Here is a 22,564-nt window from a genome sequence, read left to right on the forward strand (position 1 = left end):
AAATCAAACCTTACAGGGATTATAACCTTCCCTTACTCATCCGGAATGAAAATAAATGTTTTGCCTATAGTTCTGTTTTTCTTTAAAGTGGCATGTTATGACCTTGTGTCACTCTTGGGAGTTAGAAGCGCTTCCTAACATTTTATAAAGGCCACTTTTGGAAGGGATGCTGTGCGACACCCAGGCAGGGCATTTGGAGCTTGCATATGTGTGAGAACGCCAAAGAGGCCCCAATTAAGCACCTTTGGAAATATACGACAATATGCAGTTGTGTTACAAAACCATAAAAGACTCTGTTGCTAACAGATTGATTTTACTTCCAATTGAAGCAGATTTCCCATAGCCATTAGATTATTCCAAAAGTTTGGCAACATATCCTGTGATCATATGATGCAAATTTAGAAAAATGTATAAGTATATTTAAAAAGATGGTACAAGGGACAATGTACAAACTGGATTAACCCACTACCATATGGCTTCTGTTTAGTGAAGTCAGTAAATAATGCATTCTATGGTTGCCACAACTCTTGCATTTTGCACATTACTTGTGCTGAAAATCCCAATGTAACTTCCAGTTTAAATTGGTTAAATATGTTCCAGCTGTATTAAAACAAAATGATGTTCAAAGCTTTATAGTTCATTGAAGAAAAAAAAACAAAAAAAACCAAACAGCCACCACTTGAATAGAGAAGCCTGTCCCCTGCTAGCATGATGCAGAGGTGGACCCTTGATGTCTGTGTGAAGGCAGTGATCTCTCTTTAGTAGTCCAACACATCCCCTGTTGTGTCAGGCCTCTGGTTCTGCAATCTGTAAAGCTCATGCTCACTGCTAATTAGAGAGCGCCATCTCTGATTCAACAGGAGTCTTATCTTGTGCTGCGTGTTAAACAAAAAAAAAGAGCTTGGTTGAAGCAAATATTATCTAAATACAAGAGGCATGTGTATTGTTACTGGAATCATGGTTTGTAGTGTGAAGCTTTGCTTCTGTGCTTACAGTGATAAAGACCAGTAACTGCTGCAGTGGCTCCTTGTGCAGGGTGACTGGTCTAGTCTCAACCCCCTTAATGTGGTTTTTGCCAGGCAGCCTGTAGTGGGTGGAGCCTGCTGGGCCTCTCCCAAAGCTCTGCTTTGTGCATGGCTATTACAGCATAGTGATGATGTCACCGCTACAAGGTAATATCTGGGGTTTGCAAAGGCATTTTGGTGTACACAAAGAGGAGTTATATGTTTTATTGATATTGATTTATTTAAATTGAAAGTGATTGAGCACAGAATTCAGCTTTAATGAATAAGCTTGATAAACTTTACATAGCAAGGCAGCAAATTAAATTCTTCCGATCAAAGGTTTGTGTGACTAACGTGTACCATAACCGCAATGATCTAGGGTGCAAACAAACATTTTCTATAAAAAAACAAGTCCATGATTTCTTTGTTTAATATTTTATTTTTCAGTGTAAGGAAAAAAACCTAACAGAAACATATAAAGAGAACAACAAAATGGATCCTATACAGAATGCCCCCTTCTATACATCCAACTTTCTGAATATCCAAACTGAAGCTATGGTGGAGCTCATCGCATCTGTCTACATTACATGAAGCTGGATAGGTCACTATATAAATGGAGAACACACTCTGCTGTGTAAGCTTTGGCAATATAGACACAATACTAAAGCAGCCCTTAGGGAAATGCATTACTTTTGCACCCAATTTACACATTGAAAGGGGATACAGACTGTATATTTACATATGTGCAAAAGTAACACAACACCCACACTCTGTTTTCCCTTGTCTCTGTACTACATTTGCTTAGTATAATCTGCTCTCTACGTCATGGAACTGTATTAATACATTGTAAGAGGTTATATAAATCGTGTTACAGATAACAAAACTGTTATTTGGCAAATTTCAAAATTGTACATTAAAAAAGTAGACTAAAAGCTTAAAGTAAAAAAGCGCAAGTTACGTTTGGTGCATAAATCTCACTTCTTGGCTTAAAGTCATGTGTTATACCTTAGAACTCCATCTACCTGTGTGTTAATTACCATAACAATTAAACATCCTACAAGTTTAAATTCATCATCCGTGTCTAAAAGCCTTTTCTGCAAGCTATTATGCACAAACATTTAATGTTGTTAATCTACTTAAGAAAAAATGGCACCCTGCAGGGGAGGAGCTAACTGGGGAGGCAATAGTGCTAACCATTTTGATGCTTGCACCCAATTCATACCTCCATTGCATAGTGGAAACAAGCCTGCCTTCAAAATTCTAATTATGGCCAAATGCAGCAAATCTCCAAAATCTTTAAGTATCATCTGATGGACAAAGTCTTGTCCAACCTTCTTATTTTAAGTTCTCTGAAACCATGTACTTATTTTTTCCTCAAATATACATTTTCCAAGAGAAGAATGTGCTTTCAGTGTAAGCATATGTATTGTCTGCATGGCAATTCCATATGTGTGTAATATAGATATTTATGCGCTTTAAAAATCATCAGGATAAGTACTGATACCAAGCAAAATGATTTATTATAAAATGTGTGGTTGGCACAATATATTCACTTAAAGAATACTTCATCAGTCTTATTTTAACTTGACATTACCACCTCCAAGCAGTAGGATTTGAGGCGTCAGCAAGCAAACTTAATTGCTGAAAATATATTTAGTGTACAGCATGAAAATAAACCCAGCTTACTTTTATACCTGAATAGAAATCCATTGTGTCCTGGCTCTAAAAGTTTCAGGCTGTAAGCCATAACTAACTGTGCCATGAGACGTTCTAAATGTCCTAACCTTAGTTCCTTAACAAAAGCCATTGGTCTTATGCCCAGAAATTGCTGCAATTTGTGCCATCACCAGCTTTAATCTACAACAAGGGAGGGACTGGCAGGATGCAATTAACAAAATGGAGACAAGTGACAATGCGAATACTATATAGGTTTTCAACCAAGCTACACCCCGATTTAGTAATCATAAAAAGCATCTAGTACATATTTTATCTACAGGTCTTTACAACGGAAAAGCGAGTTCTGTTCTTCTAAAAACCTCCCCCTAAGACTCACGGAAATTACCCTGAGCAAGTGGCAACAGGTGTGGGGTAGAGGGTATTAGTTTACTGCAAAGTAAAAAAAAAAAAAAAAAACTCACATTACTACTACAATACTAAAACAACTACCAGTACAAAGACATCTGGTTTAGTAAGACAGCAGCTCCAAGTTTCTTAGTAGCATTAAGGTCTTTGTTATTTTGTACTGGAGTTCTCCATTGTGCTGCAATCTTTACAGTGACCTCAAGAATCAAAAGTGAGTATGTTCCAGTGGTTGGACCTTCAAGATCTCCCCCCACAAGTTCCCAACTCCCCCTCTTCTCCTGGGCATACAGTATTAGGAGATGTTACCCCATATTAAAACTTACTATTATGTGCAAAAAAGAGGGGAACAAAGAAGCTGTTAGGGTAATAAAATGATTTATAAAGACACATGGAGGTGGAACTATAAAAAGCTGTCCTGTATTCTGCCTGACCATGGAGAGAGCTAGAAATAAAGGATAAGGAATCACATACAGAAAACAGTATATGGTGAGAAAGGAAGCCGTAAAAATCTAACTACCCCTTTGGAACACAGGTTAATCTATCCAACACTTAAGCTTTATCCAAGGTAAGCAAATCCTGCATTTTTTTTATTTTGTTTACATAGTTATATGAATTGTAAGTATAAAATAAGAAAAAGGCAAAGTGATCAGAAAACAAAGGACAGTAAAAATCTGGAGATAGGAGAGAGAGAGAGAGACAGGTACAGACATCTTGTTATCTCCCATGTGAAGTCTGGGTATGTTTTTAGTTTTCTAAGTAGCATAATTAGCTCTGCTAAAATGCCATTTCCCCCTCACACAGAGTGGAGGAGATCACATGTCCCCCGCGTCGCGACTTCTCAGCAGGTCACCTCCGTGAACGTTCCGGTTGGTCCTCCCCCCGACTCGCTGCTCTGGGAGAGGGTACGAGAGCGTGAGCGATTCCCCTCGCTGGAAAGAGAGGCGGTGCGGGAGCGAGACAGACGAGTCATACAAGAGGAAGCCACTGCAAATAAGCAAGAAAAAAAAAGTGAGAAATAGTTGTTGGAAAACAGACAATAACGTTATGGTGAAGGTTTATCTGGTGCCATTTACAGAATAAGTTCTCAAAGACTGAAACTTCAGTGTAGCATTGAGTCTAGTTAAGGCCTAATTCATACTAGTGCGACATACGCTCCGACTTTGGGAGCACATGTCGCATGACGTTTAAAAATCAGTGGTTCCTTATGAGAGCCATCTTAACCGGTCCGACTTTGAATAATATTCCTGCACTACTTTAGTCCGACTTGAGCACGATTTCAGCCCAATGATTTGAATGTAAGTTGCATCTTCCTCTTAACTGATCCGACTTGTGGCATGCGACTTGTACTCTGAGGATGTTGAGGGGAGGAACAACCCCACGCCAAAATTAAAAAAAAAAAAAACACAGCGTGCCCCCCAAGACCATACCTGACCCTTCAGTCTTAAAATCCCCCCCCCCCTCAAGATGACTCAAAAGGGCCTGGTATTGTTGGCTCAAAGTCGGATCCTGTTCATTGAAGTTGCATCGAAGTCTGACTTTCATGTCAGAGCAGTGTGAACCCTGCCTAACAGTGCATATCACCTGCTTTCATCTACCTGATACGCTAGTGAGTCACATCACAGCTTTCCCCGATAAACTCTTCATAGAGTTTTGAATGTGGCATTCATTCTAAAAAAGATTGTGAAAGATGGTTATGACTGTGTTGGGGAGTTAGCAACTCTTGCAGGGAGGTTTCCCAACTGGCGCCTTAGTGCAAATACTTGGTGCCAGTACAGAACACCCTGCTATCCGTCTCTAAAGGGCCGTATCCTTTGACATTATAAATACAGAAAACTGAAAACTTATGCCTTCATTGTTGTGTGAATTTCTATCAACTTCTCATATGTATTAAGAGTGCATTACATTTACCATGCATGGCCAAACCTTTCATTCATTACAACTAATGATCTGATGATTCTCATTCATCAGATTTATGTACATAGCATTGCGTTTCTTCTTGCTCTATAGACAGATTTACACCCAAAGCTTCATTCTCCAGTACACTTTCAAGCAAGAAAAAAGGGAAGCCACTCTCCAATAAACCCATGCATATGATAATTAAACTATTAAAAGTACTTCAAGCTCAAGCCAAACCATGTGCCCCACAGCCCAAACGGGTTTCACCTTGGAGATTATTCATAAAGTCAACTATGGATAAGCTCCAGATGGAATGAAACGTGTTAGAACTGAGGGAAGAGGTGGATCAGCTTGTCCCTGGAGTACTTTAATAAACATATGCAAGATTTTTAATGGAGAGTGTCCTTCCCTTTTTATTGATTGGAAGTGGACTTTATAGAGTGGCCAACGACTGTTGGAAGCCTACCCCTATTGTTGCATGAGTGAAGTGGTTGATGCCTGTAGCGGATCTGGACACTTTGCTTCACTCTTCAGTACCTTTGCAGTGAACAGATCATTTGCTGAAGACAATAAAGCTGGCCATACAAAGCAAGAATTTGATTTGGCCAATTCAACATTTACCAGTAATCATTGGAAGGCCATCAAACTAGATTTGCAAAAAATTAAAGACTAACCCACCAATGACCAATGTTGTTAAAATAGTCAAAGTTTTACTGGGTATGGCCAGCTTAACACTATTGATTTTAAAGATGTTCTTTATAGTATTATTTAAACTAGATGTCCATCAATTGCCAACTTCACACATAAGGCGGTTTCAGAGTCCAAAACAAACGATCAGGAGGCTGGAAATAATCATATTTTTTTATCTGGTGGTGTAAACTGTGTTTCAGGCTCTTTTTAACATTTCACAGCACTAAATATCAGATAAAGCATGTTGATAATGGGTGACAACACAGTGACATTCAACATAAATGTGATAGGTGGGTGGGGGTGCTGGCAACTTGGAAACCACAGGTCAGCAATCTAAAGTAGGCTAGCCATGCCAACAGGTCATAGGTGAAAGGTTATAAAAGGAAAACAAGTCTTTAGTGCATAAAGAAGCTTCAGTGAGTTTCAAATATTACACTGTTGGCTTCTTCAACACTAAATATATAACTGGGTATTTGGGTGTAGGATAACACAAAAAACACAGTTCTCTAAGTATAGATCAGACATACAGTAGGTGAGGTGAGTGTCTCATGCCTAAGCACCTGAACAGAAGCTGGGTGAGAAGTGGCAGCAAGGATGCAAAGGACCAAGAGCAGTGAAAGAGGATGGGGGATATTGATAAGTTCTTCAAAAGATACTTCACCCCATATTGCGCTTCTTATCCAGGATGTGGGGGACTGGGGAGAAGAAATAGCAAGAAAAATGAAAAAAAACTCTCAAACTACTTAGAAAAGAGTTGGGGTGGAGGACCTGTAGAACGAGGACAAAGAGGGACGAACACTAGATATAGTACCCTCTGACCTTTGCGGTAATGATTCCACATACCGGTATATACATTACTGTATTTCAGTAGCCTGGACCTTGGAAAAAATATGAAAGAACCACCAAAGAGCTCAGCCATTTTCCAGCTGGCTCCCTTTGTATCACTGCAGTGTTATATTTGATTTTAGCATTATCCAAGTATTCTGTTTAAATGAATACTTATTTATCCTACATTTAATTAGAATGGATAACTGAAGTAACCCAGGTACAAGCATCTACAAAGGCCCAGGATAGGACTCCAACTCAAGTATAGCATTTCTGTATGGGTTTGATTTTTTAATCCTCCAATTATGAGAAATCATTGCTGGGAGGGGGGGGAATCACTGTCCATTTACAGTAATCACTGTCTACAAAGCACAGTTACTGCAGTCGTTATGGCAATCGAGGCACAGACTCATTAGCAAGGTAAATCTATCCAAAAAAAAGATAAATGTATTCTACTGGGATTTTAGGTGATAGACCAACACAAAGTGGCACATAATTGTGAAGTGGAAGGAAAATTATAAATGGTTTTCAATTTTTTTTACGAATAAATATCTGAAAAGTGTGGCGTGCATTTGTATTCAGCCCCCGTGTAAATACTTTATAGAACCACCTTTTGCTGCAATTACAGCTGCAAGTCTTTTTTTGAGTATGTCTCTACCAGCTTTGCACACCAAGAGAGTGAAATTTTAGCCCATTATTTGCAAAAAAGCTCAAGCTCTGTCAGATTGGATAGCAATTTGTGAACAGCAATTTTTAAGTCTTGCAACAGATTTTCAGTTTTATTTAGGTCTGGACATTGACTGGGACCATTCTAACACATTAATATTCTTTGATCTAAACCATTCCATTGTAGCTCTGGCTGTATGTTTAGGTTCGTTGTCCTGCTGGAAGGTAAACCTCCACCCCAGTCTCAAGTCTTTTGCTGACTCTTAACAGGTTTTCTTCTAAGATTGCCCTTTATTTGGTTCCATCCATGTTTCCCATCAACTCTGACCAGCTTCCCTCTCCCTGCTGAAGAAAAGCATCCCCACAACATGATTCTGCCACCACCATGTTTCACGGTGTTCATGGAGATGTGCAGTGTTAGTTTTTCGCCACACATAGCGTTTTGCTTTTAGGCCAGAAAGTTCAATTTTGGTCTCATCTGACCAGAGCACCTATTTCCACATGTTTGCTATGTCCCCTCCACATGGCTTCTCGCAAACTGCAAATAGGACTTCTTATGACTTTCTTTCAACAATGGCTTTCTTCTTGCCACTCTTCCATAAAAGGCCAGATTTGTGGAGTGCATGACTAATAGTTGTCCTGTGGACAGATTCTCCAACCTGAGCTGTGGATCTCTGCAGCTCCTCCAGAGTTACCATGGGCCTCTTAGCTGCTTCTCTGCTTCTCCTTGCCAGGTCTGTCAGCTTAGGTGGACAGCCATGTCTTAGTAGGTTTGCAGTTGTGCCGTACGCTTTCCATTTTCGGATGATGGATTGAACAGTGCTCCGTGAGATGTTCAAAGCTTGGGATATTTTTTTTATAACCTAACCCTGCTTTAAACGTCTCCACAACTTTATCCCTCAACTGTCTGGTGTGTTCCTTGGCCTTCATGATGCTGTTTGTTCTCCAAAGTTCTCTAACAAACCTCTGAGGGCTTCACAGAGTAGCTGTATTTATACTGAGATTAAATTACACACAGGTGGACTCAATTTACTAATTAGGTGACTTCTGAAGGCAATTGGTTCTGCTAGATTTTAGTTAGGGGTATCAGTGTAAAAGGGGGCTGAATACAAATGCACGCCACACTTTCCACATCACAATTATGTGCCACTTTGTGTTGGTCTATCACAAAGAATCCCAATAAAATACATTTATGTTTTTTTGGTTGCAACATGATAAAATGTGGAGAATTTCAAGGGGTATGAATATTTTTCATAAGGCACTGTACTATACCTTTATTGCTAATAACAATGGACATATTTTTTGAAGAAAGGACTTAAATGGGAAATACTAGGAAACAGTCACTCATAGAAATGATGACTGCATGTGGAAGAGAGGAAATGAGAGAATCTGAGATGTTTCATGGCAGGCAGGAGACATGAGATGACATGGCATGTTTATCTGGTTATTTCTTACATAAACTATACAAAAAAAAAAAATAGCTGTCTAAAATACCTACTTTCAAAGCGGTTTCTATTCAAACCAATGCTAAATATCCAAGGAAAACAGGTGTGTAGGCACTGCAACCTTCCTACATAAAAGCTCCGCCTGGTGCTCAGACCTTCAGGCTGCTGACACCTCCAACGTACCAGAATAAGGAAAGGAATAGTCGGCACTTCTTTATTAAATACATGTACAAAGCTGTAAAACATCCTACGTGTTTTGGACGTTAGTCCTTAGTCATGACAATGACTAACGTCCAAAACGCGTAGGATGTTTTACAGGTTTGTACACGTATTTAATAAAAAAATACCATTTTGGATGTCATCCTGAGTGCCGACCATCCCTTTCCTTATTCTAATATATGCTAAATATCCATCTGAGACAGTAACACAATGTTAGAAGAAAATCATCATTTTGACAAATAGGATTTTTAATACAGCTTACCTGTAAAATCCTTTTCTTGGAGTACATCACGGGACACAGAGCAGCCATAGTAATTACTATGTGGGTTATACGCCACCTATAGGTGAATGGACACTGGCACACCCAAAGACAGGAAGTCCCCCTCTATATAACCCCTCCCATACAGGAAGTACCTCAGTTTTGTAGCAAAGCAATGTATATCCCAGCAAGAGCGGAGGGACCTCTGTGTCCTGTGATGTACTCCAAGAAAAGGATTTTACAGGTAAGCTGTATTAAAAATCCTATTTCCTTTATCATACATCACGGGACACAGAGCAGCCATAGTAATTACTATGTGAGATGTCCCAAAGCAATGCCCGAGGAGAGGGAGACTCACAACAAAGCAAGCCGCCATCAGACCTGAGGACCTATACTGCTGCTTGCAGTACACTGCACCTAAAAACTGCATCCTCCTGACACCTTACATCCATCTGGTAAAATGTAGTAAATGTATGTACTGACGACCAAGTCACGGCCTTGCAAATCTGAGCCATAGAGGCCTGGTGACGCGCTGCCCATGAAGGACTCACTCCCCTGGTAGAGTGCGCTCTAATTTGAAAAGGTGGAACCCTGCTTTTCAATCCATAAGCCTGAATTATAACCTGACAAATCTACTGGGAAATAGTTGACTATGACGCTGCCTCCCCTTTCCTGGGCCCTTCTGGCAACACAAACAAAGCATCAGTCTTCCGCATCTCAGCTGTCACCTTCAGATAGATCCTGACAGCTCTCACCACATCGAGCGATTGCAACAATTTTTCTTCCGCAGAGCGAGGTTCTGGGAAAAAAGGAAGGCAGGGAGACATCTTGGTTTAAGTGAAAACTGGACACTACCTTAGGCAGAAAGATTCGGTGAGGATGCAACCTTGTCTTCATGAATAATTAAGTATGGCTCTTTACAGGAAAAATTCTGACACTCTCCTTGCCAAGGTTACTGCAACCAAAAATAAACAACTTCCTTGTCAAAAGGATCAAGGGAATATGGCGCATAGGCTCAAAGGGTTGTCTTTGCAAGACCGATAAAACTAGATTCAAATCCCATGGGCACAAGGGCGGCCTCACTGGCAGAGTTATACGAGTTACCCCTAGTATAAAAGGCCTGGATCAAAGAATGCAAAGCAAGCCCTCTTTGAAAAATACTGACAAGGCCGAAATCTGACCCTTGATGGCTAGCTTCATTTCCACCCCCAATTGTAGGAAGGCAAGAATTCTTCCTATGACATACTTTCGAGGATGCCATCTTTTGGCTTCACACCAGGAAATATAGGCCCTCCAGATCCTATAATAAATGGCCCTAGAAGCCGGCTTCCTTGCATTAATGAGGGTAGTCACCATTGAGCCCAAAAGCCTTGGGCTTCAGTAGCCAAACCGTTAAGCTTAGCGATTGTAAGGCAGAATGGAACACCAGACCTTGTGAAAGCAAGGCTTCCCTTCCTCCTTGATCCTGCGTAGAAACCGTGGTAACAGCTGAACTGGGGGGGGGGGGGGGGGAACGCATAAATTAGTGAAAACTGATCCCAAGGGGTTACTAGCGCATCTGTCAGGAATACAAGCGGATACCTTGTCCTTGGCACAAAGCTGCCCAACTTCTTGTTGAACCTGGACACCATCAGATCTATGTCTGGGGTACCCCACTTTTGGCATATGACTGAAAAAAACCTTGGGATGCAGGGACCATTCCCCCGGGGACAATTGTTGGCGGCTCAAGAAGTTCGCCTGCCAATTTTCCGCTCCCAGAATGAAGACTGCTGACAGAAAAGGCACATGCTTCTCTGCCCATGTCAGAATATGGTCCACCTCCCTCTGGGCCGCCTGACTCCTGCTACCCCCTTGGTGGTTGATGCAAGCTACTGCTGTAGCATTGTCAGATTGAATCCTGACAGGACAACCCTGCAACCTGAAAGTCCAGGATATTAGAGCCAGACCTGCTGCCAGAATCTCCAGAATATTGATGGACAAGGCTTTTTCAGTCTCTGACCACTTCCCCTGGACAGTGGCCTCCTCCAGAACCGCTCCCCAGCCCATGAGGCTGGCATCTCTTGTTACTATCTTCCAGGCTACCGGCATGAAGGATTTCCCCTTCTGCAAATTTCTGGCTATCAACCACCAATTGAGACTCTGGCGCACCTTTGGGGACAGACACATTGGGTAGTCCAAGGCTTGGATTCTATTGTTCCAAGCAGACAGAATACTGTTTTGCAACAGTCCTGAATGAAAAATTGGGCATAGGGAATAGCTTCGAATGAAGCCACCATTTTCCCTAGCAACCTCATGGAAAGGCGAATGGAGGGATCTTTTTTTTTTTTCCCCCCTGACCACACGGACCAGATCTCTTTTACCCCTGACCTTTGTCTGAGGCAAAAAGACCTTTTCTTGGACTATGTCTATGACCAGACCCAAGTACTCTAGCCTTCTTACTGGCCCTAAGGCTGACTTCTCTAGGTTGAGAATCCAACCCAGATGTTCCAAATACTTGACCATGCTGGATACACTGCAGTCTAGCCATGTAACCAAGTGATCTATAAGCAGCAGGTTGTCTAGGTATGCCGCTACTGAGATACCCTGGATCCTTAATCTTGCTAATACTGGGGCCAGAATTTTTGTGAACACCCAGGGGGGCGGAGGCTAACCCGAAGGGCAAGGCCACGAATTGAAAATGGCACAGTTCCACCTCGAATCACAGAAATTTCTGGTGAGCGGGGCAGATTGGCACATGCAGATATGCATCTTCGATGTCTATCGATGCCAGAAATTCTCCCCTCCTCAGAGAGGACACAACTGACCGGATTGATTCCATGCGAAAGGAGCGGATGGTTAGGAATTGATTTAGATCTAGAATGGGTCTGACATCTCCATTCGGTTTTGGCACAGTGAAGAGATTCATATAAAAACTCATGCCGTGCTCCTCTGTTGGAATTTCTGTAATCACACCCTGTGATGTGAACCGGTCCAGTGCCTGGAATAAAGACCTTCTTTTTAATGGGTCTCTGGGAACATTCGATCTCAGAAAACGAAATGGTGGAAACTCCTGGAACTGTAGCTTGTAGCCTAGAGATACTGTGGAGATGACCCATCTGTCTTGGATCTCTTCTCGCCGGGCTCCTGAAAACTGCAGAAGCCTTCCTCCCACTGGACCGAGCGGGGGCGCCCCTTCATAAGGAGGCCTTACGACTCTGTTTTGTACGCTTCTGCCCCCAGGACTTCTTCTGGCCTTGTGCTTGGCCTTGAGGCTTACCTCTAGAACCCGACGGTGGAGGCCGTCGAAACTGTCTGGAGGCACCTGGTGCCAGGGGAAGAAGAATATTTAAATGAAGGACGCCTACTCCTTCTTTTAACCGGTAAATGGGCATTCTTCCCCCCTGAAATTTTTTGGATATGCTTATCCAAGTTGTCTCCGAACAACCGTTCCCCATGAAAAGGAAAACTTGCCAATAAAACTTGCCAATGCCTATGCACAGATAAGAGGGCCAGTGGCGTATCCAGGGTATGGCACACATGGCAAGTGCCATAGGCGCAATATGAAAATATGAAATGGGCGCTGCTGAGTGGCTGGGCAGCAAGGCTTTGTCCTGCATAATTATGTTGCTTATATGTCAACTTGTGGCTGAATAGGACCTGCAGCAGTGTGAACATCCAGCACATCCAGGGATTGGCGAGGGAGCCAGCCGGATGTTCACTGTGCAGTTCCAATTAAAGACTACACCTGTCAGATCCAAGTTGTGATGTCGGTTTTGGGCGGGACTGCTACTCAGACCCGCCCCTCTGTCAAACAACCAGTGTAATGAAAGAGCCGACTCACATGTAATGCTCCTCCCCCTCCTCCCTTGCACAGAGCACAGCAGCTCCTCTCCTCTAGCAGGTTGTAACTAAGCCCCGCCCCTCCCTCTACGTCCTTTCCAGCATGAGCAGCTTCTGTTCTTATACACAGGGAGAACACTGCAGGTGAATGTAAGGTGAGTGTATAGTGAGAGGAGGCTGAGCTCTGATTGGACAGTGGGGTATCAGACATGAACAGGAGGGACTTCAGGTCCCAGCATGTCAGCTGCTTTCTACTGAGGTTTGTTATTATGCCATCACTATGTACAGTGCTAAGGACATCACTTCCTGGGTACTACATACTGTGTGATGTTCCATCCACTCACTGTGCTGGTGGGGGGGGGGGGGTGGTGATGTGTCAGGCTGGCCTCCCCCTCAGCTGTCTGTATGTTCTGGTGGGATCTATCATTGCAGATATTATATCTCTCTGCAGATTGGATCTGTCCAGTGTGTGGGCTCTGGGGCCCCCTACAGGAGATCTGAGAGGGGGATCAGGCACCTAGGGGTGTCAGGCAGTAAAGAGAACCTGTCATCGTCTATTCAGATCAAAGACCCCTTTCACACTGTACCACCCCGGGCGTCAGCGGTAAAGTGGCGCTAAAATTTTTTAGTGCTCACTTTACTGTCGTTTTAGCTGCGCTATTCGGCCACTAGCGGAGCGGTTTGAACCCCCCGCTAGCGGCCGAAAAGGGGTTAAATCTGCCCACAAAACGCCTCCATAGCGGTGTTTTGCTGGTGATATAGCAGCTCATGGGGAGGAGCGGTGAGTTTTCACCACTCCTTCACCGCTCCAAAGAAGCTGCTGGCAGGACTTTTTCTGACGCCCTGCCAGCGCACTTCTCCAGTGTGAAAGCACTCAGGCTTTCGCATTGGAGTGAATTGAGCCGCTTTTTCAGGGCACTTTGCAGGTGCTATTTTTAATGCTGTAGCGCCTAAAAAACGCCTCAGTGTGAAAGGGGTCTAAAAGATAAGTACTACAGCTGGGCGCCTCCATTGCTGACAACATCCCTGCACTCTCCTGCCATCTGTCTGTAAGGCACCTGGTGAATGCTTTGCTCTGTGCCAAGGCCGATCCCTGATGTGGGGAGACATATAGGCTACTTTCACACTGAGGCGCTTTGCAGGCGCTAAAGTGCTAAAAATAGCGCCTGCAAAGCGCCCTGAAAGAGCCGCTCAATTCACTCCAATGTGAAAGCCCCGAGGGCTTTCACATTGGAGTGGTGCACTTGCAAGTCCTGCAAGCAGCATTTTTGGAGCGCTGTAGGAGCAGTGTATTTACCGCTCCTAAAGCGAACCCTTCCCATTGAAAACAATGGGGCAGCGCTCCAAACCCGCCTGCAAAGCGCTGCTGTTTTAACCCTTTTTCGGCCGCTAGCGGGGGTAAAAAAAATTTTAACCCTCGCTAGCGGCCGAATAGCGCCGCTAAAATGACGGTAAAGCGGCGCTAAATATAGTGCCAGTGCCCGCAACGCTTCAGTGTGAAAGTAGCCTAAAGCTGACATTTACCTGAAAATGGAATTGGGTATACACTGTTCATTTTTTCTCATTCAACCAGCAGGCTGAATGAAAAAAAACTGACAGCTTTTGGCGACTCTTTCATTACACTGGTTGTTTGACAGAGGGGCGGGTCTAAGTAGCAGTCCCTCCCATATCCGACATCACAGCTTGGATCTGACAGGTGAAGTCTCTGATCTCTCTGAGCTGAAAAGGAGTGTGCACCCAGTGCACTGAAAGGTGAATGGAAGCTCTGGCTGCAGTGGATAGAAGAGCCATCTACAGAAAGGAGCTGCTTTTACAAAGATAAACAAGTGGAAGATGGTGGAGCTTTGGGGAGATGAGGGCAGAGCAGAGGGGCAATAGTGAGATGTGAATGGATGACCTGCACTCTGTGCAAAAGGCACTCCAGAAACCTGCAGTCTGTACCTAGTGCTCTCCCGAGCCTTGTACTCTGTAAATAAAGCACTCCAGAAATCTACTCCCTGTGCATATCACACTCCTGAACAAGGCACTCTGTTCATAGCACACTTCTGAACCCTGAACTCTGTACACAATGCATTCCTGAATCCTTCCACACTTTGTTCAACACACACTTTCATAGTTTATACAAAACCATTTGTAATGGAAGCTTTTCCTTTTTTTTTTTTTTAATGATAGTGCTGGGGTTTGTATGTGTCCATGAGACTTTATCTTGTGGCACAGCAATCAAAGCATATTTTAGAAGTACAAGGAAACCTGGGTTTTGTTTAGCCAGGCCCATTAAGCCCCCCCCCTCCCACTGTTAAGAGTCTGACCACATCCACTTTTGCCACAGTGCACGTAGCGTGCCGTCGGACACTTCCTCCCTCAAGTGTCCCTCATTCTGAAGTTCAAAAGTTGGGAGGTATGGTCTCTTCTGCCCGTAAAAGCCTGTTAGGGTAGCGTGCCTGTAAAAAGATGGCCATGGGCCGGCCATGCAACCGTTTCAAAGCCTGCAGGGCTCAGGAAAGATCATACAGGCTCAACCGGGCAGCGCATGCGCAGTAACGTAATGTCGCCGCCTGGCGCCATTTTTAAATGGAAGGCAATCGTTCTCGGCGGTGCCACAGCGGCGCAACAGTGCAGAGGAGGCACAGACCACAGGAGGACTCAGGAGAACATTACTGGGGGGGAAGCCGGCCCAGCAGAGGACAGTACACTGATGTGCACAGTGCCTGACTGGAGAGGTGAACGGGACACAGTGACAGAACAGAAGACGGACACTGACTGATGTGGAAAGGTATGGTAATATTAAGGGGGGACAGAGTAGGAAACTACCATGTCCACAGCCTCTAATCATGTCCTATCCGCAGTATATGAAAGATGGGTTTGAAATGTTTTGACAGGGGCGCAGTTTCAGTGGTTGCCATAGGCGCCATTTTCACTAGATACGCCTCTGAAGAGGGCAAAGTGTGACACCTATTGAATAGAATCTTTAAGGGCATCCACTGCAAAACATAAGGCCTTTGGCTAACTCGCGGGTCGCTTCCCCTTGAATAAGGACACCTTTAATGACCTGCTTGAGCTGGTCTTTTAAGGACTGACAAACCCCTATCGCTGCTACTGCAGGCTGTACTGCTGAACCAGCTATGGAAAGGGAGGCTTTAAGTAAAGATTCCAGCTTTTTGTCGGCTGGATCTTTGAAAACCTGGACATTGTCCACTGGACAAGTTAGACTTATATTCACAGAAGAAATAGCAGCATCCACTGCTGGCAAACTCCAATTTTAGTGAACTTTTCCTCCTTAGGATAAAGAAGAGAAAATCTCCCGGGAGGAACAAAATACCTATCTGCATGATCCCAGTCTGTAAAGGCCTCAAAGAACCCAAGGAAGAAAAGGGGGCCACTTATATGCAAAACGAACCAATTCCGTAAAGGATTGAACTAGTAGTTTTTGGGATTGCGAGGCTGAGAAGGACTCCTCTGAGATTGAATCCTCAGAAGAGGAGGAGTCATCTGCCTGTCCTTCTTCCCGGTCACCCAATGGCACCTCAATGTCATCTGCCCATTCCTGTTCCAACACTGGAAGGGGAGAAGGGGACCTTTTGTGTTTTTTCCCGGACTGGGAGACAGACGCGATCATTTTGGCCATTTTTTCCTCCAACCCAGCTAATGCTGAAGCCAAATCGTCCTTGGTGACGTATGCAGAGGCTGAAACGTTGGATGTAGCCACTATGCCTGACAGCCTTAATGACTCAGACTGGCCAGTTGCCTCTGGCCTTTCAGGGGAAGATAGTACTGTGGAAGCAGGACTAGGATCCTCAGATCCCAACAGCGGCGCCCTTGCACTCCTCCCTGCTGTATTATCCCCACCTTTATTTCGGGAAGACATAGTCCTAAGCACAAAATGCAGGAGGTACTCACAATATGCATCCACTGCTGAACTGTAGTCAAGCAAAAAAATGCAGCTATCACTGCTTAGCCTAATGCCCAGCAGACGTGCCTTTAAATGCCTGTATCCACACCTATACAGTGCTTACATGCCCCAGTGTACTCCGTGTGCCTCCGTCAGCCACCAGACTCTTTACAGAGTCACAAACTTTATGGCCATTGAGCCTCCGCCATGTGCACGCACGCCCTCCACGCCTAAGCCATGCCCCCTGCGTCCTACGGTAGCCTTTACCAGAGCTGACCCCGCGCAGATGACGGCAGAGAGGGGCTGCGTGCTGTGGCGGTGGGGGGCGCCGCCCTGCTCCCATCGTCGGAACCAGCCTCTGGGGGGAGGGCTGAGTGCCATGGGCTAGGAGGTGGGTGGCCCCAGGGCTTCAGGCAACTGTCAGACCAGGATGAGGGGCAATGCTGTCCCCAAAAGGAGCGCTGACAAAACAGAAAAAAATGGAGCACGACAAGCAAACACCAGGTATGTTACAATACACCTTCTAGTGGCGAAAAACAGGCAAGGCATTTGCTACTCAGAAGAATCCCTTGAAGTGAATCATATGTGTTCCTTTCCCAGGTTCTTCGTTTTTTTTTGTTAAACGTACCATTCCCGCCACAGGATACTGCTGGAATACACATCCAGACTTAATCTTCATCCATCAGGATAGGCCAGGTCTTGAACGGACCTTCAAGGACTGGATCCCCCTTGAATACTGGGGTCCACACCCTTGAACCTGTACAGCACCCTCCCAGGACCACCTTTGGTTTTAGTCATTTATCCAAGGGCCTGGATCCTAGGGTCCAGCCCTCCAAAGAGGTGCATTACAGGCAAAAACCTTGCTTCTTCCTCGAGGCTCGGGTACCATCCATCTTGGCCTTTTTTTGCCACTTTGAATGCATCCAACTGCATAGACCCTTGATCCTGGCAAGGATTTCTCCAAACAGGGCTGTCTATATTATAGTACTTCAATCCACTGTGACCATCACCTTGAGACAGTGGCGAAAAAAACTGAGGTACTTCCTGTATGGGAGGGGTTATATATAGGGGGACTTCCTGTCTTTGGGTGTGCCAGTGTCCATTCACCTATAGGTGGCCTATAACCCACATAGTAATTACTATGGCTGCTCTGTGTCCCGTGATGTACAATAAAGAAATACATTTTTAAACTCTTACATGAAGAAAAAATTCCTGCAGAGAAGTCACACAGTTAATTGGACGGATACCTTTTCAAATTAGGTGGCCGATTAGAAATGTGAAGTGGGCCTTTTTCATACTACCCTGACTCCTTTACTCCCCCACTACATTTCCGTATGACCACTAATTGAATTTGTTAGGAGTACCCCGTTTCCCCGAAAATAAGACCTAGCGTGATTGTCGGTGATGGCTGCAATATAAGCCCCCACCCCCCAAACAAACCCTAGTTAAAGTCCTTGTAGGTCTTATTTTCAGGGTAGGGCTTATTTTTTGGGAAACAGGGTAGGGCTTATTTGGGAGGTAGGGCTTATATTGCAGCCATCACCGACAATCACGCTAGGTCTTATTGAATGTCTTGTGGCATCATAAATAAATAAATTAAAAAAATTAACAGGATTAAGTTACTAATAAAAACAAATTGGACCTGAAATCCAAAAGATTAAGCCACCATACACCAGAGTTCCACTTAGACATACACCATACACTTAGACATCAGGGTGAAAAAGGACTTTATGATGATGATATACTATATAAAATACTTTGACAAACTCTGTTCAAAACGAACACACAGAAAAGTGAAAGAATAGTATTGTCAGTATGATACCACACTACAGAAATAAAGACCATACAGATAAACAGATGAATTTAAGTGAAGGGTAAAATGCACAGTGCAGAGGCTTATTAGGATTCTCCTTACTAAAGCAACGCCAAAGGAAGATGGGCCCTTATTGGTTACTATGGATAATGAACGTTGCTCCTTGAACAGTTTTGCTCTCTAAAAGTGAATAAAAGCTGTAACAATACTCACTGTATCCCATTCCCTGTACAAAGTATTTGAATGCTTCAGCGAGTTTCCCAGGCTGAAATTGAATGGAAAAGTAATGAAAAAGACATTTTTAATTGTGTACCCAAACATGACAGAAGACCTGGTTCATTCAACATGTTTAACATCAGACAGTGAAGCACTCTTTAATACAATGACCAAAATAAAACAATAAAGAATAGCATTTGTTAGGGTATACAGCACTATTTAGTCTACAACAGAATGTATTACCTTTACTGCATAGAATACTTCTCCCCATGCCCAGGTAGAGCAGATAGTTTATGTACTATGGCACTCATATGTGGTTACAAGTGGTGGGCATTGCAGTAAAGCTAAAGATAGGACAGACAGGGTTTGTAGCAGACTGGCTTAAAGTGAACACTGACCAAGCTACGCATAACCTACTTCTTCTCAGCCCCGGCACTTGCCCCTTGTAACCATATTTAAAGCAACAGAGTAAGCCTGTACCATGCTTGCCCTTTCAAACTGGGCAGTGGGAACAAAGCTTCCAGTGTAGTATCACAAATTGTTTCACTTACTAGGTTACAGCAGAGCCCATGGCTTAATGTGCTAGAAGTGCAGTTACCATTTATTGAGCATTTCTTTTGTTACCAATATGAAATGTAATGTTAACATATGTATATGTAATAAATTAAGAAAAGGAAACCAGAGAGAAACAATCAATAGTAGTTTAAATTTTTTTTTGTGACAGGGCAACACCATGTCAAGGTTCAACGTTTACAGTCAACCGCTTCCGGACCGCCCACCGCATATATACTATGCCAGGGCGGCCCAGCTGTGTAAAATTACGTACCTGTACGTGATTTTGAGCACGCGGTGTAGGGGGCGCGCGTCTGCTGCCAGAGCGCTGCTCCCACTGTGATTGGACACAGCAGGAGCTAATTAGCAGGTCCGCCGCGACCCACCGAACGTTCAATGGAGTGACGGAGCAGCGGTCTGCCTATGTAAAGTCCTGCCCCAGTTGAAGTCCTTTGGGATGAATCGTGCCAGTGATGGCCTTTTGCTCCCCACATTGCTCTGAATTTTATTCTGTGATCACAGTTTATATTCCTATTGTTGTATGCCAGTTTTTAGAAATAAAAAACCCAATTTTTTTACCTATACCATATGGAAGCATTTTTTTCTTTACATAACCATCTGGATGAGAATTCCCTTGTGGTCCAGCCGGTCTTTCCACACCTAAGGTCCAGCCCTAGTGTTCCTTCCATCTGAGGTTCGGTTCGGTGGTTACCCACAACAACCCTGGAGTCGTGCTTGGTGGCCCTGGGTCCCTTGAAGTTCCGTTGATCTGCCGATTTCGGCACCCTTGCCTTTATGACTCATTGTCGCTGACACTCAAGTCCACCTGTTCTGGTAAGAGTAGATATACTTCCCTTTTTGGTTGAGGATGTACCACCCTTCCCATGCTGGACAGTGCCAGCTTATTCCATCTTTGATTTATCATTTGGTGGTTGACGCATACGGCCCTTCTTAAGACTTTCACATCCATTGGACATTTTCACATTTCCATTTGTTTTATTTTTGTATATTTGATTTTTACACTATTTCACTTATATATTGATACATGTGTTTACTTGTTAGCGCTACATTATCCACCATCCACGTTTTATATGTTTGTCACATTGTTCATGTAGCAGCTATTTCTCCCTTTTACCTATAGTTAGCACAGTAACCTCTATATTCACATTTGCCTATGTAAACAAGGCAGACCGCTGATCTGTCAGGGAGCAAAAGAAAGATCTTGCGTTTCAGCTAAGCTGAAAAACAGATCTTCATTTTCCTCCAGTGTATCCGTCCCCCAGTTAGTAAGCACCTCCCAGGGATCACATTGATCGCCCCTGGTGTTAACCCCTTCCCTGCCAGTGTCATTTATACTGTGACAGTGCATTTTTCTAGCACTGATCACTGTATTGGTGTCACTGGTCCCCAAAAAGTGTCACCATTTGTCCCCTGCAATGTTGAAGTCCTGCTAACCAATCAATATAAGCTTATTGGGTTTTTACCAAAAATACGTAGCAGAATACATATTGCTTGTTTTTACCATATCACACGCTTGTTTTAATGTTTTAAATGTAAGTATTCTGAAACTCTTTTGGAATAAACTTTACACTGGCTTGATATACTACACCATGAGGAGTCGTTTTCTCTTATTTTAATGCATGATACCTGTGGGCTCACAATCCGTGAGGGTTATACAAGATCTAGTTTCATGTTGCCTTAGTGAAGACGTGACCAGCTTGTGGATAAACACTATGCTTATTTGACCATCTATAACCTAGTGGTCCATACTTTAGTGTAAGAGGCCCGGTGTGTTGATGTTCAGTGGAGGATATCACTATTCATTTCAGTCTGTCTGTCTGATTATTCACCTCAGGTGACTTCAAAAAGAGTTATGGACTTTTGTGCCAGTGCTTGTGGACACGTCTGAATTTTTATATTTACTTCTATCGCTGCATATACTTTTTCTTCTATGTTCTTTTTGTCACCAACAATTTTATGCTAGATGCTTCGTAGAACCCAAGCGCAATTAAATATTCTCTGTTTTTACAGAATACATATTGGCCTAAACTGATGAAGAAATGTGATTTTTTTTTAATTTTTTTATTGGGAATGTTTCATAGCATCTTTTCATCTGGGAGTGACTTTGGCTCAAAGATCCATTGGGGAAGAAGGGTTGAGTTAATACAGCTGAGAGCAGTTAGAGTCAGTGCATGTGTGCTTAAGAGCCTGTGTGAGCATGAGGATTAGACAAGGGCCCGAGGAGTGAGGCCAAAGCGGTGGCACTGAAAATTAAAGCCAGGAGGCCAATTTGTGCAGAGAAATACTAAAAAACCCCTGCATTGGTGGAAATGCCCTAAAACAAGGATTTGGAGAGTAGCCGGTGTCCTTGGAAGCGCAACACTAAGCAAATTTCCACACTATATATAATTCAAACATATCACCATATTAAAAGGAAAGTCTAGCTAAATAATGCCTGGCAAATGTTCTGAACAAATGTGGGAATTTTGGAGTTCTCAAATGCAAATATTTAAAAACGATTTTACTTCTGTAATGAAAAGCCATTTTCTGCCACAGCCACAACAAACCTCAGCAGTATAGCATACTGTACATAGTAACACCTACAAATATATGGCTAGGTTAAAGAACAAATAAAAAAATAAATTATATATTATATATATATATATATATATATATATTTTTTTTTAATTAGTTTTCTCTTATTATTTTTCTTTACTTTAACTAAGTTCCCTATGCTTATTTCAGTATTCATTTATATTTTACTGGTGTTTGTAGTGAGTGTGTTTCATGTGTTTTGGTTGCATTGTAATACTTTAAATCTCTTAAATAAGCGAATGCAAAAAAAAAAAAATTAAAAAAAAAAATGCATAGGCCCATCATGATATGTAACCTTTCACAAATTCTAGCAGTGAATGTTTACTCTAGGATATGAAAGACGTTACTGATTTCTATAATCAAACCAAGCACTGGACCATACACTGACTGCCTAAAGAAAAAGGACTTGATGTATAAAAGGTGTGCTACAGAACATTTCTTCTCACCTACAGCGAATCCTTGTTTCATTTTCAAACCTGGACTCAGACAGCTGATTGGTTGCAAATTTCATTCTATAGCACATTCACACATGCTTACTTCCAGTAAGTTTTTAGGGACATGTGCCAAAATGAAATGGAGAATCTGATTGGTTGT

The 22,564-nt window shown here is 43.1% G+C and overlaps 1 protein-coding gene across 3 annotated transcripts in view; it reads right to left on the bottom strand.

The window, feature by feature from the left end:
- Window positions 1-1,423: 1,423 nt before the first annotated feature.
- Window positions 1,424-22,564, bottom strand: part of NDRG2 (NDRG family member 2) — an 87,748-nt gene continuing 66,607 nt past the window's right edge. For 2 of the 3 annotated variants that reach the window (XM_073631263.1, XM_073631254.1), the window contains exons 15-17: window positions 18,821-18,872; window positions 6,334-6,367; window positions 1,424-4,070 (exon numbers count right to left, since the gene is read on the bottom strand). In XM_073631263.1, the coding sequence (XP_073487364.1) occupies window positions 3,899-4,070; window positions 6,334-6,367; window positions 18,821-18,872 (258 nt within the window). In that variant the 3' untranslated portion in view covers window positions 1,424-3,898. The remainder of the gene's footprint in view (window positions 4,071-6,333; window positions 6,368-18,820; window positions 18,873-22,564) is intronic. The other variant, XM_073631272.1, reaches the window with a different exon arrangement.

Source organism: Aquarana catesbeiana, linkage group LG01, assembly GCF_042186555.1.
Source record: "Aquarana catesbeiana isolate 2022-GZ linkage group LG01, ASM4218655v1, whole genome shotgun sequence".
NCBI lineage: Eukaryota > Metazoa > Chordata > Amphibia > Anura > Ranidae > Aquarana > Aquarana catesbeiana.